The 17,834-nt window shown below is 40.4% G+C and overlaps 1 protein-coding gene across 1 annotated transcript in view; it reads right to left on the bottom strand.

Annotated features, from left to right (window-relative positions):
* eys (eyes shut homolog) overlaps positions 1-17,834 on the bottom strand; it is a 177,794-nt gene that overhangs the window by 135,487 nt on the left and 24,473 nt on the right. Inside the window, exons 6-12 of the mRNA XM_053876067.1 lie at positions 15,197-15,311; positions 14,499-14,658; positions 10,128-10,232; positions 7,490-7,629; positions 1,854-2,017; positions 1,497-1,750; positions 863-967 (exon numbers count right to left, since the gene is read on the bottom strand). Coding sequence (XP_053732042.1) covers positions 863-967; positions 1,497-1,750; positions 1,854-2,017; positions 7,490-7,629; positions 10,128-10,232; positions 14,499-14,658; positions 15,197-15,311 — 1,043 coding nt within the window. The remainder of the gene's footprint in view (positions 1-862; positions 968-1,496; positions 1,751-1,853; positions 2,018-7,489; positions 7,630-10,127; positions 10,233-14,498; positions 14,659-15,196; positions 15,312-17,834) is intronic.

Consider the following 17,834-nt stretch of genomic DNA (forward strand, 5'->3'; position numbering starts at 1 on the left):
TCTTTTAATTTGACGAGCCACATGGCGACAGCACAACTCCCCAGCGCAGTTCTTGCTATGTGAGTTCTTGCTGAACAACGTATGAACAACTTGTACATATTTTATAGAAAAAATTTTTTTTCTATACGAAAGAATCATGAGATCGAAGAAAAAGCTCCATCACCACGAAAAAAGAAGAAGAATGGATTAGCTGATTTTGACTTTGCAGCTGCTTGAGAAATATACCTCCAGACCCCCAGGTGTTTTCTGCATTATGAATTTGTTATATTGACATTTATGATATTTGATGCAATATGTTTGGTTCTATGTTCTAAGTTACATTTGTACAAATATATGTTTACAGCGTCTTTTTTGTTAGTTAAGTTAAGTTATGTTAGTGGACAACATACGTCCTGGTGTGTCGTGGAGTGGGATGGGCTGGGGCTGGAGTTATGGAGTAGGGGCGGGGCATGTGGGCATGGCTATGGACGCCCTGTTTCACATGCCATTAACTCAAGAACAATTTGAAATCAAACCCAGGCCTGGAGTTTGAATGAGCAAGCCCAAATAAATGCTATCTTATTTAGCTAGCTTCAATCTTTTGGCAGCAGCCAAACAAAACACTGCACGAGCTCAAGAAATATGCATCACAGACTACGTCTCAAAAACATGACATAGTAACATCACAATAATTTGCTCATAAAGAAACAAAGTTAGAAATTCTTGGACGTCAAACAGTGTATCGTGATTTTGTGCAAGCTCGTAATTGCTATGTGAGAACGTTCATAATACACACATGCATGGGACGTTGCTCATGGACTGTGAAAAATGAATAACATCATATTCCTGTTAATAAGCAAAATAACAACCAGTTGGCACTTACCACGAGGACAGTGACAAATGTAGTCATTTATCTGATGCGTGCACGATCCGCCATTTCGACATGGCTGCGACCAACAGCTATTAGCATTTTCAGCGCATGTCCTTCCTATCAGAGGATGAAAGTGGAACAGATAGAGTTTAATGTTAGAAGCAACAAAAAAAACCCCAGCTTTTTAACATAAATGTTGGAGTGAGAATTAAGTTAACAGGGCTTCTCCATCGGTTATAATTCATGGCAGAAACACCCAGGGAATTCATGGGCAAGACGAAATCATAAAAGCGGGTTTTTATTGGTTTAAAATATGATCTGAAGATTATGTGTCCAGCAAGCTTCAGCGCAAATGTTTGCATAAGTGTTGTAATCTTGATTTCAGTATCCTCTGGGCATGAATTTAAAAAGGAATCAATGCGAGATTTTACACCCAAATTTAAAGCACCGCTGGGTGTTGCCTCGGGGTGTTTTTGGAGTCTGGCATTATATGAGCCAACTAAATTCCTGACCATCATGCATTTCCATTTGCGCAATGCGTCACGCTAAAGCATGAAACAATGACTCTGAATTATATGTGTAAACTGGCCGTTGTAACCACAGAAAAAATATGAACATTTCAAATTAACGCCAGACAATCTCTCACCCTCGAAACCCTGCAGACAGTGACATCGATAATCGCTGATAAGGTCCTCGCAGGTGGCCCCGTTAACACAAGGGGAGCTATTGCACTCATTTATTTCCAGTTGACAGAGTGAACCCTCATATCCCGGCATGCAGCGGCAAGTGAAGTTGTGCTGCTGGTCCAAACAGACGCCATGTTCAGAGCAGCGTTGACCATCGCAGTAATCGATGTCCTCTTCGCAGTGGTTGCCTGTGTATCCTCTGGGACAAAGGCATCTAGCGGCAGATTAAAGAGAATCTGTGAGTGGCTATTCTGCTGAGGAAATCCGTGAGAGCGTGAAGGTTAGCCTTATATATGTTGACATTCCAACAGTCTCACCTGTATCCATCAATCTCGTCCACGCAAGTGGCTCCATTCTGACACCAGTGCTGAACACAGTCGTTGACATTTGTGCGACAGTTTTGCCCGGACCAACCAGGGGAGCAGATGCAGGTGAAGCTGCTGGCGCTGTTTAGCACACAGCGTCCTCCATTGGCACAGGGCTGTTGGCATAGGCAATGCGCTAAGTCATGTGGCGTGGTCAGTCACGAGCACAAATAAGTTCACACTCATGACTCCATCACTGATTTCGTGTGAAGAATTTACACAAACAGAATCCGAAAATCACATTTAGCATGATACATTTGCTGTTTTATTTGTTGTTTTACCGGAGTTATTGGCGTTCCTGCTCGGGTTTTGGCTAATAGTTAAAACTGAAAATAGCATGATGAAGTACGAGACATGGTGACTGCAAAACAATATAAAAAAACATCTCCTTTTGTCTCTGATCATGCTGTGAATGTGTGCACACTGAATTACCAGTGATTGATGATCACAATTACAATGTAATAAAGTTAAAATAATGCATTTGAGAAGCTGAAACGTCTTGATGTTAGGCTCACTTATCCCTCTGAGACAGCACAACAAGGCTCCTTCAAAAACCATCTCACAAGACATTTCAACTTTCTATATTGATTAATCTCTTATTTATTCACAGATCAATATTAGTCTGTCCGTGTCAAGCCACACACTCAGCTCTGCAGGATCTGAAGTAAGAGGATATGTCTAATAAATTGATCTAATAAAAACTGTACTTTATTCTCCCCGTTTTCATCTCTCCCATGGTTGATTTCTGTCGATAACAACAATGACTCAGGTCTTGCTCACTGCCTCCGTCCAAGCAAGCGATGCTCGTGGGTGTGTCAGAAGTATTTTATTAGTTTAAATTAGACTGCCTTTATTCTTACCCTTAATGGTTGGAAACACCCCTATGTAACTACCCAGCACAAACGTTCCCCGACTGTTCGGCAAAACCTGACATTCTATTAAATGTATATGCGATTTGAGATTATCCAACCTTAGCTCATAAATATAGTCTTCAACTAGCATGTCCAAAAAGTGTGAGCACGTATTATGCTCATGCAAGTTGTTAGAATGACTCAGACAGTGAAGGGCCATGATACCACTTTCATTTATTTTTGTTCTTAATTCTCTGTCAGTATCGTGACTCAAGTGCCGTTCAATAATCCCCTTTGATCCGATAAAGCCTTGCCGGAGACCACAGCTTCTCTTGCAAGCTTCTTTCCCTTACATCTCTCCAACCTGGCCTGCCGCAAACCAAGAAGCAAACAACCCACACAGAATCTATGGACGATCTATTTAGTAAGGGTCTTACAAAACCAGTCCTTTAAAGCAGAACTGTCACTAAGTTCTTTGTGGTGTCCTTTCAGCCTCTAAAATTTACCAGCGAGAGAAGCCATTGTACATGGTAAATTACTTTTACAATGTGTGTTGGGCATCAATGTGTCTAAAAAGCATTGAGAAGATGCTTCACGACAGAGAGCAAGATCAATCTCTATGGTGGATCAGTGGAGGGACTGAAGCAGGCAAACAAAAGAGCAACAGTCAAATTAAAACGCTTCAATTGGGTTCTGAATTTCCGCTCATTACTAGTTATGAAAATCAAAGTACTCATGCAATGTAAATAGTTGTCATCCAACGTAGCACATTTCAAATCAATTCAACCATTTTAACATTGTAAAGAAACAATTCTGAACAAAGGGACATGGCCATTCTTCAACAATCATGTCTTTCTCTGCTGTAGAAGTGAGCTTCTTCACAGAGAGATGACATGAATACTGATTCATGCAGGAACGGTGTGGCATTAAAATCATGTTAGACAGGATCAAGGCAAGCAAGAGAGCCAAACCTCCCAAGATAAAATGATGCCTGCGTGCTTGTAGATGGAGATACGCTGGTGAAAGAAGGACCGGGAGTGGGAGGTGTATAATGTAGCCATCATTGCATTTCTGTACGCTGGCCATCAGGAGCTTTGCTCCACAGCAAGTGATCATCTCCATCTGTCGCAAAAGAAGCTCCTCTGAGCAGGTTTGCTAGCTGTTTGTAAATGCCGAGAGTCCATTCATCCATTTATAATGAAGCCTGCACATTCAGAAATACACACATAGCAAATCTTCAGTCGCACTCATCCATGTCAGGAGGGAAGGGCCCTTTCAATCCTGGAAATGTGTTTTCCAGCTGCGTGCCAGAAGCAAATCGGCTGGCATACACAAGTGCTTCCTCCAGCGTGACTTTGGGAACATTGTAAACACACAAATCCAAAATATCGATCATATTTTTGTCACGTATATATGGCATATTCACGTGGTGTCTATAAGGTAGTTTGAACTGGTGGACTGCTTCCTGTACATTTATATTTTAAGAACAGACCAAACTAAAATCAAACTGAAACTGAAAGAACAGACACCAACAAGAGATAGACCTGTTCTGAATAAAAATCAATAGGTGATTATTTTCAATTTTTCCATGTAAGTGAGAGAAAATCTTTCAGTTACTCTGCTTGCATTGTGTCTGGATGGTGTTTTGCGTCAGCAACAACTTCACCTTGACAGGATGAATATTATTTGTTGTGTCTTCTCTGCACTGTTGCAATTCAGAGGAAGACATTATAAATAAGGACACAAATTGAATGGCCCTGTACATTGAAGTGGGCTTTTAATACATGACTAGGACACGATCTTAATCATAGACTTTGGCATTTTTCAATGAAAAAAAGCAAAAAAAAAAAAAAAAACAAGTTTATTTTTCCTTCAAATGACTATTGTTGCTGAATAATCGGCTTGTGTGTTAGATCAGTCAAACACAAAAGAGCGATGCAGTTTTAAAGTCATAACCAGTCAGGTTATATATATATATATATATAGATATATATATATATATACACGTGTCCAGCTCTGAATGTGCGCTTCTGTGCAGTTTGGCTGTGACAAAGTCATAAACCAAGTCACGCTCTGTCCCAGACTGGCCTCATCCCTGTCCCAGCCCACAACAGGACATCAAACCCTGGAGTGTGTGCTCCAGCCTCGGAGGTGTGGAGAGCGAGCACCTCCCCTGTGACACTCTACCACGGTCCAGTGTGGAGACAGGAAAGGTTTTACACCTCAATATGAAGAAAAAACAGTCAGTAAATGTAGCTAACGGGACACGTCTGCATACAGAGGCTGCGGTATACACAATAACAAAGCGCGTCGTGGGTCAGCTGATCGGTCCGCGCATGTTATGTTTTTTCCAGCTTTTTTCGGGGGCGTTCAAGTTCTGGATTGTCGTTCAAAATCAGAAGCAAAAAAATCTCAAAATTTTTTGTTCGAACTCTGATTTGTTCGGATTCTGGGACGTTCGAAAACCGAAGTAGCACTGTATATATATTTATATATATAATACAATATATTTTTGTATATACAAAGAAGAATGGAAGATGCATTTATGTATGTACAGTTTCAGTTTTTGTTGCTGACAGGTCTGTTTTGTGCCTGTCGGATGAAACTTTTTTTCTCTACCACTGACTCATCATTCTGTCTACATGTTGCCATCGTAAAACATGTGATCGAGGTTCCATCGTGTCCACTGTAGTCGTGCAGCTGGTGGACGGTTTAAGTAGTTTCAGTTGGGTCTGTGTATCTTTCAAACGAAGTCAAGATTGCCAGGGACTTTTATATTTCAGTGAAGTAGCTGGGGGCACGTCCAGGACAGGAAAAAGTCATTTATAAAAGGTTAAATATAATGATGAAGTCAACTGTAAGAGGCATCGCTAACAAGAGTTGTAGGGGGTCTTTTAAGCTTGCAGAAGACCAGAACTCCTAATCTCTAAAGTCTCCACTCCGGCCCATCTCCACTGGCAGAGTTTTAAATAAAGATGATTTTGTTTCTTATCACTTCAGAAGAACCTGTTTCTTGGTCTTTATCCCATGTATAGAGGCTCAAATAGTCTGTTCTGCTCCACTATGAGATCATTTGCTGAATCACTCTCACTTTGTAGCGGGGATGAAATGATTCATTTCCTGTTTGTAGTGGAGGAAACACTGGTTTCCTACTGAGAACTATTAGCGCACATTTAGGGAGGATGATTTCCCCCCCACTGTTTCCCACTCAGTCATGAAAGGATTGGATCAGTTGACTTTGAGTCGATGACACCATGACGAGAACATGCTCAGTGACCGAACCCTTGTCTCGTCCGGACACTATTATCCGCTTACATAGTGACCTCAAACTTGAAAGTCTCTTTGTACATTTAGATTCACATATAATTGTAGATGTAAGTTAGCTATAACCATAATGTATTATATTGATTACTCAGCATCTAAGCAGTGGTTTGAACCCAAAGAAGTGTTTACATGCAACCAAAGATAAAGTTTAAAACCATCTGCCTTTCTTCTGACATCAACCAATTTTAATAATATTAGACTGAGTGGGAAAAGCAACTGGGAGTCTGGCTACAGATGGCGCTGCAACAAGTCGTCGCTAGTCTGGGATGATAAAAAGAAGACAAGAAAATGTAATATTGAATCTTATTCAAATAAAAACAGATTTCAGTGCTTCTTCCCCAAATTGTTTATGAAAGCCGTGGGGAAATGAGGCCACATTTCACTATGTTTTTTTTTTTTTTTTTTTTGATTATTTAAGCAACACTCACTCAATGTTGGCGAGAGATTAAGGCAAGTAAAGAGGAGAATGCATGTAAGGTGACAGCTTATGATGCATAACACTGACACAACAGGAAGTGGAGATCGAACAGAGGGGAAACAGTCTTCAATGGAGAGTTTGAGGTTTGTGTATGAGGTGAAGGAGGGCATGATGAGGAGTGACCAGGGTGACACACAAGTCAAGACAAAAAATCCACACCAACAAGGACAGAAAAAAAGAACAAGATTGACTGTGGCTCCTGTTATACATCTGCATTAACACCCGCTGCTCCTCTCTTTCCAAATATGTCACAATATTATCCAGCTCAACGCAATGTTAGGGTTAGGAAAATAAAATATAATAAGTAAGCAGCTCAATATGCACTAATTGCTGCCTTAAAAACACTTGACTGCCACAAAGCCTGTAACAGGATTGGAGCAAAAGATTCCACACATCTGTGAGCCAGTTATTTTTTATCTTGACAAAGTGCACAATAACTTGACTGGCTAACAAAAGAGAAATAGACGGGAGCGAAACTGACCTGCTGTGTGGGTGTGTCAGGATACTGAGGCCATCGGGACTTCAAACCACATCACTACACTGAGAGCGTGTGTGTATAGACCACGTTTGATTCAGCAGCAATAGCTCGGTTTTACAACTTACAAACCTTAAGGAATATCACGCATAGTGGGTACCACATATGATCTGAAACTTGGAAGTGATATCACAGCATTGCATGTCTGTGTGTGCCATGTTGCTTTTTGATTTCACAACAACGTTGTAATGGCTTGTAATACTTCTATTCTATCTACTGTAGATCTTCTTTCATCCTTGGTTGCTGGCAGATTCACCACCTTATTTGACACTACAGTCTTTTAGTCTGAAGGCAAACAGACTTGTCTTTATGCGATCTCGTAATTGTATGTAAACTATTTTAATGTAACCTCATATATGTTCCGCTGTAAATGGCAGCAGGTGAAAGTAGCGTCACGCACTTGCAGATTTGGAGGGCAGGGTGTCCGGCAGGTATATTTCAGCCCGTCAGAAAGATCGAAGCACTGCATGTCAGGTGGACACGTGCTGTTGGGCAGAGCGCACGCATCGATGTCGACCTCGCAGTTTCGTCCAAGGAAACCTGCAAAACACAGATGGGGTCTTTGTTATTTTACAAGGGACATACTTTTGAACATGTGTGATGGAGCCTCTTGGGGACAGGTGAACCAAAAGATGATGAAACTGAGAGAAATGCCTTTCATGTTTAGTTGAATCGATACAAGCATCTATTTATCCTGAGGTCCTATCTCCGACCTTCTTGAACAGTGAAGTCAGTTTACATCATGTTGTATGAGTTTTCAGTCAGACGAAGGGCTGACAAATAATTTAAACAACGGAAAATAATAAATAAAAAAAAGGAGGGTGATAATTGGAATAGAGAGGAATTTGCGCTTCCAATAACAGTGATTGTTTATTTTCACACACTCACTCAGACACAGAAATATGCATTTATAATTGGCTGTTGAGTATTTGCTTGAAAAAGGCCAATAAAATACTCATTCGGTGTAGCAGATGGGTAAATTGAGCAGAAAGATTTAGCCCTCAGTCGCAAGGCTTGGAAAGCCAGGTTTCATCTTGTAGAATCATGCAGCAAAGGGACTGCGGTCGCATGCCCAACTCGTACACTCTGGGAGAAAGAGATCCGTGATACGGATTAAGTTCAGCTGTAGAGATGAAGAGGAGAGCAACGGCTCGCCGGGGCTGGAAATAGAACAGCAGCCAGTGTTGACAGTAGGGTTTTGAATTTATGTTTAAAATAGAAGCTGTGTAGAAGCAGGGAAGTCAGCGATCAAAGAAACAAATGCTGCGACCTCTGTGTGCGAAGGCAGGTTGTTTTCAAGAAACATAAACATCTGGATGGAACTAAGGAAGCCATGTCGCTAGTCAGCCACCTAACCATGGAGATCAGATAGGGTGCTCTTTAGGGGTTGACTCCAGTAAACAACAACCATATAAATCATAAACGCCCCCTGAGTGTCCGTTCATTTTTCCAGTCAATCTAAATTCATATCAATTACAGGGGCAGCAGGTTTGAGGAATTCATATTGAGCAATTAGTGTGCTGTCAATCCACAGGAAACATTGTCACTTGTGGTGTTCATGCCAAACTCAAGCGGAGATCCAGTCCTGTCATTTTATAGGGTTGGCGAACATAAAGTTAGTGCAGACATCGATGCTTGTTGATATAGTGACTGGTGTAGATTCCATTGTTGAAACTAAGCGACGGATCATCATTGACTTCCCTGTTCTACAATACACTGTATGGTACCATGATTCCTCCAGATTGCTCTTGAGACCGGACTTGACTTCTATTTTTTTTAATTTGTGAAAGAAGGAAAGAAGAAGGTGATGGGTAGATGAGGCATCATGAAATAGTATTGGAGGGTTGATGAAACAGTGTCCTGATTTTCAGAGGCCACTCGATGGTGCACTTGGTTTAGAAATGACGTGAGGTTTCATTGAAATGATAGAGCAGACAGTGCCATCTGGTGGCCTCTGTTTCATGAAACGTCATCAACCACCACCAATCACTACCAAACACCAACATCTATGTCTGAGGACAATGTCAGACGGGGGCAACTTGTTTCAGCTGACACTGTTGAAGCGACAACCTGTAGCACTGTGGCTCAATTTCAGAGTGAGATACTGGTCTTGGCCTTGCTAGCACTGCCGAAGGTTTTCTTTTGAAGCACATGTTCCACGTTCTGCAGCACATCCCAATGCCTTGGGCAGAGTTTGTTGGAGGCCGATAATGACCGATTATGTTCAATGCCAAATTACGGGTTAAAAAAGTTTGGGAAAAGCTTTGATCGGTCAGTGAGGTTTCATGAAACCCTCTCCTAAATTACAGAGCTCAGTAGGTGGCTCTCTGGCTTAAAAATGGTGTGAGGCTTCACTGAAATAGGTGTTGCACAACATACAGTTCCATCTTGAAACCTTTGTAAATACGGACACTGTTTCCTGACACCTAAACAACCCATCAAAAAAGGTTATCAGATAGAAGGGGGCATGATATTGAGTAGACATGGCAAGTTCTCTGTATTCACCTTTGGATCATGACGGAAGGAGCAAGATCACACAAGGCACAAGTGATTAACCGGATCGTAAAAACACAATTACCAAGTCGAGAAAAGAGGCAGGTGTCTTGAAAGAATTTGACCACCTTGCCTTCTTTTGGGATTCATGTGGACAGTAGATCTACATATGGAAAATGATGTTTGCCGAGATCTTCCCTGTTCGCAGATCATGTTCTGCTGTCACTGTTGTTTCTTCAGGAGTCAGTGTTGTAAAAGAACACTGAGACCAGAATAGCCAAGCGATTCCATGTATATGGCGTCCAAAAAAAACAAAGAAAGGACTTTTGGTTTTGGGTTTCACAAACACGCTGCAGCTTTAGGAGCACTGCAGGCAAATGCTAATCACCTTTGGTTCACACTCAAATGGCCAGAGGAGTCCTGGCACCAACCGCAGCCCTGCCACCGCATTAAAAATATAGACTTCACTACATTCCACCTCATAAATAGCCGAACCCTCAGCAGGAAAAACAATCACTTTTTGGCAGAATTTTGGAATACTATACCTGTAGGACATTGGCATTCGTAGTGTCCAACCAAGTCTTTGCATGTGCTGTTGTGCCAGCAGGGGTTGGAGTCGCACTCATTGATTTCGGTCTCACAGTTTGTCCCTGGGAAAAGGAGGGGAAATGTGTTACATTTATTGCATGAGTTGAGTTATTGCATCAGAAATCCCCAGCTCAGTATTAGAAAAGAGTACCACTGTGATGAAAATGTATCAACTATCATAACTCATCAAATGAGTTATGCAAACCTCGATATTGGGGAATGTCATCAGTATGAACATTACACAGCCGGACTGCTGTATCTGGATTACAAATAAAAACTCTGGTCTGTTTGGTCACATTACTTATAACGGACATATTACTGTGTGGATAAAAAATGCAGTTTGCTCTTTTCTACAAACCACTGTAAACAACTTAATAATTCTCCCTTATTTAAGTCCATTAAATGCAGATTCCTTTCAGTGAATTATAACAAACAAAAAAATACTAAAATATATAAATCTTTATTTAAAAAAAATACATTTTTTAAATACTGTATTTGGAGTCAGTGCTTCTTTATTCATCAATATATTAGAAATATTCATGTAGAGTGTGATGTGTTTAATTTAACATTGTTAGTTGTCTGAGCTGTTTCGCAATTTATTTTGTGACAAAATATCTTTAATAAATTAGTGAATTATTTCAGTTTCTAATACAGTCTTAAAAAATAACATACAAAGGTGCTGATTAAAACAAAGTATTTACAGACACCACAGGACACTAAAAGGATATTGAACTGCTCACAGCAGAGGGCGTGTGTGAATCAGCGGGTGTCTCGGCTTTAATAAAATATCCAATGCTAAATCATGTGCTATATTTTCAAGCGCTTCTATATTCACGGGCCACAGGAAGCACACCGCTAATGTGGAATGGTCCGTCGCTCCGCTGCTGAGGCAGCTGTTGGCTCCTCCTCTACGATTGTGGAGACTGAATGTCTTACTGGGCAGGTTATTAATTCAGAATGTCCCACCATCAATAACAGAGAAGCAATAGCATGTCATGAAAGCCCCGTCATGACAGCAGCAACCTTGTGTTACCGCACAAATGCAGTGATTGATGTCACCAGCCCATGAGCCGCTACAGGTCGTTATACGTAGAAAAAAATGGAAAATAAAAATGTGAAACATGTCTTCGCACCTCTAGGACTGTGAATACACTATTGTTATTCATGAAGGAGAGTGGCTTAGCGCACGTAGTCGGACAATAAGATCCAAAAAAGTTGAGAAATACTGAAGGTCAGTATAAATAGTTGCATTTAGAGAGTGCAGGTTTCTTTCTCCTGCTCTCATATATTATTTAGTGACAGTTTCTTAAAACTAGTTTTTATCTGGCTGGAGTTTTATATATAGATTTCAGAGTTGTGCTTACACTTTTTCCATTGTTACAATTCCACAGCTATGAACGCTTCAGAGGGAAAGATTTCAATTGTATTTTAATGGAATTGTTTTGCTCATTCATAATTCTATTTTAATCATAAATCTTAAAATATTTTTCATTTGAAGATATCAAAAGTAGAAATCTCCCCAAAAAAGTCTTTCCCAGTCTGGAAATTCTTAACCAAGCCGCATGGTTTATAGGCCTCAACCTGTTGCGCTTTCCCATCACATCCAATGCAGAATCAAGTTGCAAACCCTGGAATGAAAAAGAAGCTGTTCCATTGTTGTTTAGGGCATATACAGCACGGCCGTCGATGAAGAGGAAGACAGAACCCAGGTAACATGGGGCCAAGAAAGTAGGAGACCAAGAAATTAGCCAAAATGCACAGCAACATCGGTAGTGCCTCTGTGAAATGGAAGGAACTTTGGGATTGTCTTGGCCTGATATAGTATTTGGAGCGGCCAACTCTCCACCTGAACAGATGAGCAGCGTTTCTGGCAGGAGTACCACCACCATTTTCTTTTTGAAAGTTTGATACTGCTGCTTCCATTTTGTTTTTATTTTATATAAATATTAATTCAAATTGTCAGTGGACGTCTTGAAGTGAATTGAAGTCAAAGTGAAAATAGGGATTTAAATGCAAATGTATTCAAATCTTCAGGCGAGAGAATGTGGCTGACCGGAACCTAAAGTTCTATAGATCAGTTTCCATGTTGATCCTGAGAACTAACATCTCACAATACACAGGAGTTTTTTTTTTTTTTTTTTCGGATGTCTTTCAAGCTCACAAGGATCAGAATTCTATCGCATCCAGAGCAGAAATCCCAGGATGAAGTGAAACGGCAAATTCTATCAGTCGCAAGGACCCGCCACAGTTGGGAAGACAATTTTCCATTACTGAAGTGGCAACAGATTTTTACCTACAAAACAGAGACTGGAGAGAGTGTGCGTGCGGAGCGATGTAAGGTCTTATCTGGCTGACAGCTGAGTACGTCAGAGCTGAAACAGAGAACTGTGTGGAGGAGACCAAAGTGCAGCAGGTAATGAAAAAGTGGATCATTTCTATTTCTTATCCATTTCCAATGTGAAGATTCACTGTTTTAAGTGGTGCAGTCATGTTCTTCTTCTTTTTCGATTTGATGAGTAATACCTTCAGAAATCTATGTTTGGACGGTCGATAATAACCTCAGACTAATCGTGTTATGAAATGCGTGTGTCATGAATATTCTGATGGCAGTGACAACGATGGCTACACTGCGCAGGAAAATGGGAAAATTAAACTCAGTAAATATGAAAGTGATCCCTTATTTAAACACCATTTTATGGGCCAAGCAGTTGGCCATGAACTAAATCTCATTTTTAAAACATTTATGCAGGGCAGACAAATGCTGCAAAACATGGCACTGATAATTAACTGTTCTAAATATATATGAATTTCTGGTTGCATCACATGGAAGAAAAGTTTGGTGAAGTCTGTGTCCATTGTCTGACTGTTTTCCCGGCAGCGGTTATTGATGGCTCAACAGGTCTCTGCCATGTTCCGCTCTGGCAGCTAATTAAGCAGTTTGCCAGAGTGCTCGCATTTAAGGAGTCAAGACGCGGAACCGATAAATGTCAAGTGGACCTGGACATTCGAAACTAAACATTTGAGTTTAGGAGTGTTTGGTTGCGTGGCTGGTATTAGATGTGTCAGTCAAGAAGTTTTTGCATCACGAAAGAGAGAAAAAAAAATCCCTTTACCAGCAAAAACCACTGTCTCAGTCGTAAGTAAATGTGCATCTTTAGTTCTTCTTCTCAGGACTGATGCCTTGCGCTCACTTTCTTCAGACCCACGATTGAAGTTCCGCAAAATACAACCACAGACATGTACTCTCTAGATCAGTGATTCTTAACTGTAAGGCCGGGGCCCATGGTTGGGCCGTGAGCACTAGAGGGCCGCTAAGTATTTTGTTTTACACCTTTGGGGCGTGAGGGCCGTGAGACGCTGAGTTTTAAGACATTAGCCACGTATGGTGGCACTAGTGTGTCTCTGAATTGACTTGACAGCTGCAAATCTGTGAACAACTATGGAGAAGTTCTTGGAAAAAAAATGATAAAGAAAGTGATGTTGTCCCCTCCAATGGTAAAAACTGTTCATGAAAGCACCTGTTGAAGCAGTTTTGAAAATTAATTTGAACATTTCAATTTCATTTACACTTAACTTACAGTATATCTTCTTAAGTAAAATGTATTTTATTTTATGATGTTTAGACATGGTTTTATTATATATTTTATTATATTGTCTCTACAGTTTGCATCAAGTGTTTTTTTTGTTCTTTCGTAAATTTGATGAACATGACTTGCACTTGCTTCTGCTGCTGCTTTCCTATGACAAATATCTTTGTGATGATCACACGGTTTCATGCCATGGGTGAGTAATGGTGGTGGACTGGTGACGTTTCAACAGAGGTTTAAGGTCAACCATGGAGATTAGTGAAGCAAAATATATTGGAAAACATGGTGACGCCAACGTAAAGCTGGGTGATGCTTGACTTTAACCCAGGGTTCATCCCTCATCCAGGCACTTCAACATTGAGCTCCTTTATTTCGCGTCCAAGTGCCGAACGGCTGCACCAACAGTGATAAAGACTGAATTGCCGATGTTAGTGTGATGCATGAATAATATATCCATCACCTGTGGGAATAAGTCATGATGCTAGCATAACTTTCTGTGAGGAACTGTTCAGAATATTTGATCTAAACTACGCATGTATTGATAATGATGATGTTCTGCACATGGTGTTGTGGCAGTTATTAACACACTCCTGTTCATACGACAATTTAACAACACAAGACACACACATTTTCACTGGCAAAATATGTGCATCAGAAATCAATCATATTTCAAAATGAAAAAAACTGAATAAGTATTTTTAAATTTCTTGTGTAAGAATGACGACCGAGCACAGGACTCACCTGTAAAGCCAAGTGCACACTTGCACCTGAACTGAGGAGGAGATGCCGGCGGGCTTGTCGTCACACATGTGGCTCCGTTCAGGCAGCTGTTTGGCTTCATCTTGCAGGCGTCGCCCACGTACTGACAAAACTCACCCACCCATCCCGGAGCACAGACACACTGCAACAACAGCCCTGTCATGTGAGATACTACGGCGCATGAATCATTTAGACTCTCCAAATATGTTGAATTAAATGTAGTTTCATTCAGAGCGAAGCATTGTTTTGAATGTCATAAGTGGTTTTGATTTCATTTCAAGATTCGTTTGATAATGATCATGATGATAATAGTGGAATAATAGCCTGACGTGGTGGATGTATCACTCAAATCCTCCAACTTTAGGCTCTAAGATGATACATTCAGTGAAACAGAACATATACAATGTCCTAAATGAGAAACTACTAGTTGTACTGGTCTCTCAAAAGACATCCAGGCTTGCTACGATGACCTGTGAAAGATCAATGACAGAGGGGATTTATATCCAGTCCTCAAGTCACACACCAACTCAGACCTGTTTTAAAAATAAATTAGAAAAACAAAATACATTATGAGAGCATCCTGATGTTGCAGATCCTCAAACACGCGTTCAGTCCGAGAAAATTTGATGCTGTCTTGGCACCTGAGTACTTCATTATCTCCGAAGCTTTGAATGACTTACCTGATATTGGCCAATTACGCTCAGGCACAATCCCTCATTTCGGCAGGTGATATTGAGCACTGTGCAGTAGTCAATTATTTCTCCACAGTTCTTCCCAGAAAACCCCCGCAGACATCTGTAGGGGAGAATTTAGCGGTCATCTGAATCAATTCACCCATCATCAATGGTGACAAAAGCAGTTTTAAACACAACATAACATGGTTTCATATAAATATATTTTTTCATTCGTTCAATTAAAACATGAGGATTGATCATTATTTTAATGGGTTTATTGGAATTTGAGCAGATGGAAGATAATGCCACCACATGCTCATATGAATCATGAAAGGTCAAAGGTCTGTGAATCATCACAGACTAGATAGAAGCTTGGAGAAAATACATCAATACACAATCCAGAGATGTTGCTAATTCAGAAATGTGAATCTTTTGTTCCACGATCTAGTTGGAAGCTGTTATATATTATATATATATATATATATATATATATATATACACAAAACATGAGGCATAAAGTACTAAAAAAGAAAAAAGAAAGAAAACGTAGCTCTAACAATGAAATAAAAACTGATTTACTGATGAATCTAGACATTGAAATATCGATAGAAAACAATGAAAACATTCAAAAGGATAAACAATTTCACACTGACTGACCTGAATAAAGAAGCCTCAGGGGCCTACTTTGTCCTGCTCTATGCTTCCATCTGTACTCGAGGTATCAGTTGCTTCCTCAATCATAAATTGAGGCTTGTTTCCATGTGCTGCCACTGAACATGTTTCCACCTACGTCTTGCTACCATTTTGATGACAGGAAACCTGTCCATCGACCACCTATGAGCAAGTGCTCCAACTTGTCTGGTGCTTTCTGGCATATGGTGAATTTGTGAGTCGGCTGAATGGAAATTCAGTCGCAAAGGTGAAGTGACGTGACAAGATCTGCAGCCCAGATCTCAGCTGTAGCAGATCTGAGACAGGGCACAGATGATGACTGAGCTCAGGTGGGGTTTGTTCAGATGCTTTACAGAGACTCTACTTTTGCTGCATCACACACTTTCAGAGCCAGTGGGAAAGATGATGCTTCAAAAGTGCCAGTCGCAGCGAGAACTTGGGCAGCAAAATAAATAAATAAATAAATAAAATCCTTGATGTTTGCCAATACGCGAAAACTTGAGGCAATATGTGCTCCAGAACCATGGCTGTGAGCTGTCGGTTATTGAATAGCTGCAGGATTTCAGCTCAAATGAAAGCATTGAAATTGAGGAAAAGTTCAAAAGCAAAAACAACACGGTCAGAAATCCATGTCCCACACACAGAGGCTGGAACTTTGAAAACGCATCCATGTCATATAGAAAATCAATGCAATGAAAATCAATATATATATATATATATATATATATATATATATATATATTTATAAAAATAAAATAATAGAGAGAAAGAAAGCTGTGTGGAAATTATTTATAATTATGAATATCATAGCAACAAAGAAATGTTTGACGCCCGTTACGGAAACAGAGCAGAAAACTTCCGTTTCCTCCCATCTGAGGAAAAAAAAAGCGAAGAAAATAGGAAAAACTGTTTTAAAGACACATATTTTTAGGAGGGATTTACAATATCTTTGAAGACAGGAGGCCCCCCAGAGTGCACAGTTCCAGGGTAAATCTCACACTTGAGCCAAAGAGCACATGATGTGCCCAAGTCTATTGACCTCAGCTCTTAAGCGTCTCTGCCGGCGAACAGTCATTATCAAACAACCCGCTTCTCTGAATCATTGCTGGATAATGGTTGTGTAAAAGGTTGATTCCTTATTTGTCTTTTTAATTGGATATAATTAGGGCGCAATGCTGGCTCTGCCACAGTATATTCATACGTTTATTTCCTCTCATCTTTGTTTTGGAGAGTCAACACGGATTTTTGCGTGGGGTACAGCACGGATTAATGTGAGTGCTGTGAATTTATGGAGGGATTATGGAGAACTGAGAGACTGCACACAAAGTGCTTGGTTTTATTTACATGAATTGACACCGTCTTGACACTGAAAGAAACCCAGAGGGAGTGATAAGAGGGAGATAAAGTTATGGAGAGAGAAATGATTGACAGGCCGCCAATTATGAATAATTCCAAAACATACAATTTTCATCATGACGCCGAGCAAACCACGACACGCTTGGCTGATCTGCTGCTCAGATATTTTACGCGGATGGTTCCCAACTTATGCAACAGTATAACAAGGTGCCTGAATCTACTGTTGAGGAGGCAACATTTCATTTGTGACCTATTTAGCTGTTTATGTTTGGGTTGATGCTCTGGACTCAAGTGCTTCCACCAATGGTGGCGTAAGCAGTAGATCATATTGGTGGTAACCAGTTCTTCAGTTACAACCCCAAGTCCATGTTCGTTTGTTTATGCAGATCAACAAAAATGCAGGTGGAAATGTACGTGACATAATCAACAATCCGACACACTTCTGTTTTTCTGTCGTGCGACATTAGGAATCGACTATTTCAGCCAGTGAGGAAAACCTGGATCATAAAACGTAATTCATACAGCACAGTTCAGAACACTAACTGTTCACTACATGGTGAAAAGATCATTTCGACAAGAACATAGAAGAGATGAAGGTCTAAACTTTATTACTTCT

The sequence above is a fragment of the Synchiropus splendidus genome, chromosome 9, assembly GCF_027744825.2.
Source record: "Synchiropus splendidus isolate RoL2022-P1 chromosome 9, RoL_Sspl_1.0, whole genome shotgun sequence".
NCBI classification, from domain to species: domain Eukaryota; kingdom Metazoa; phylum Chordata; class Actinopteri; order Syngnathiformes; family Callionymidae; genus Synchiropus; species Synchiropus splendidus.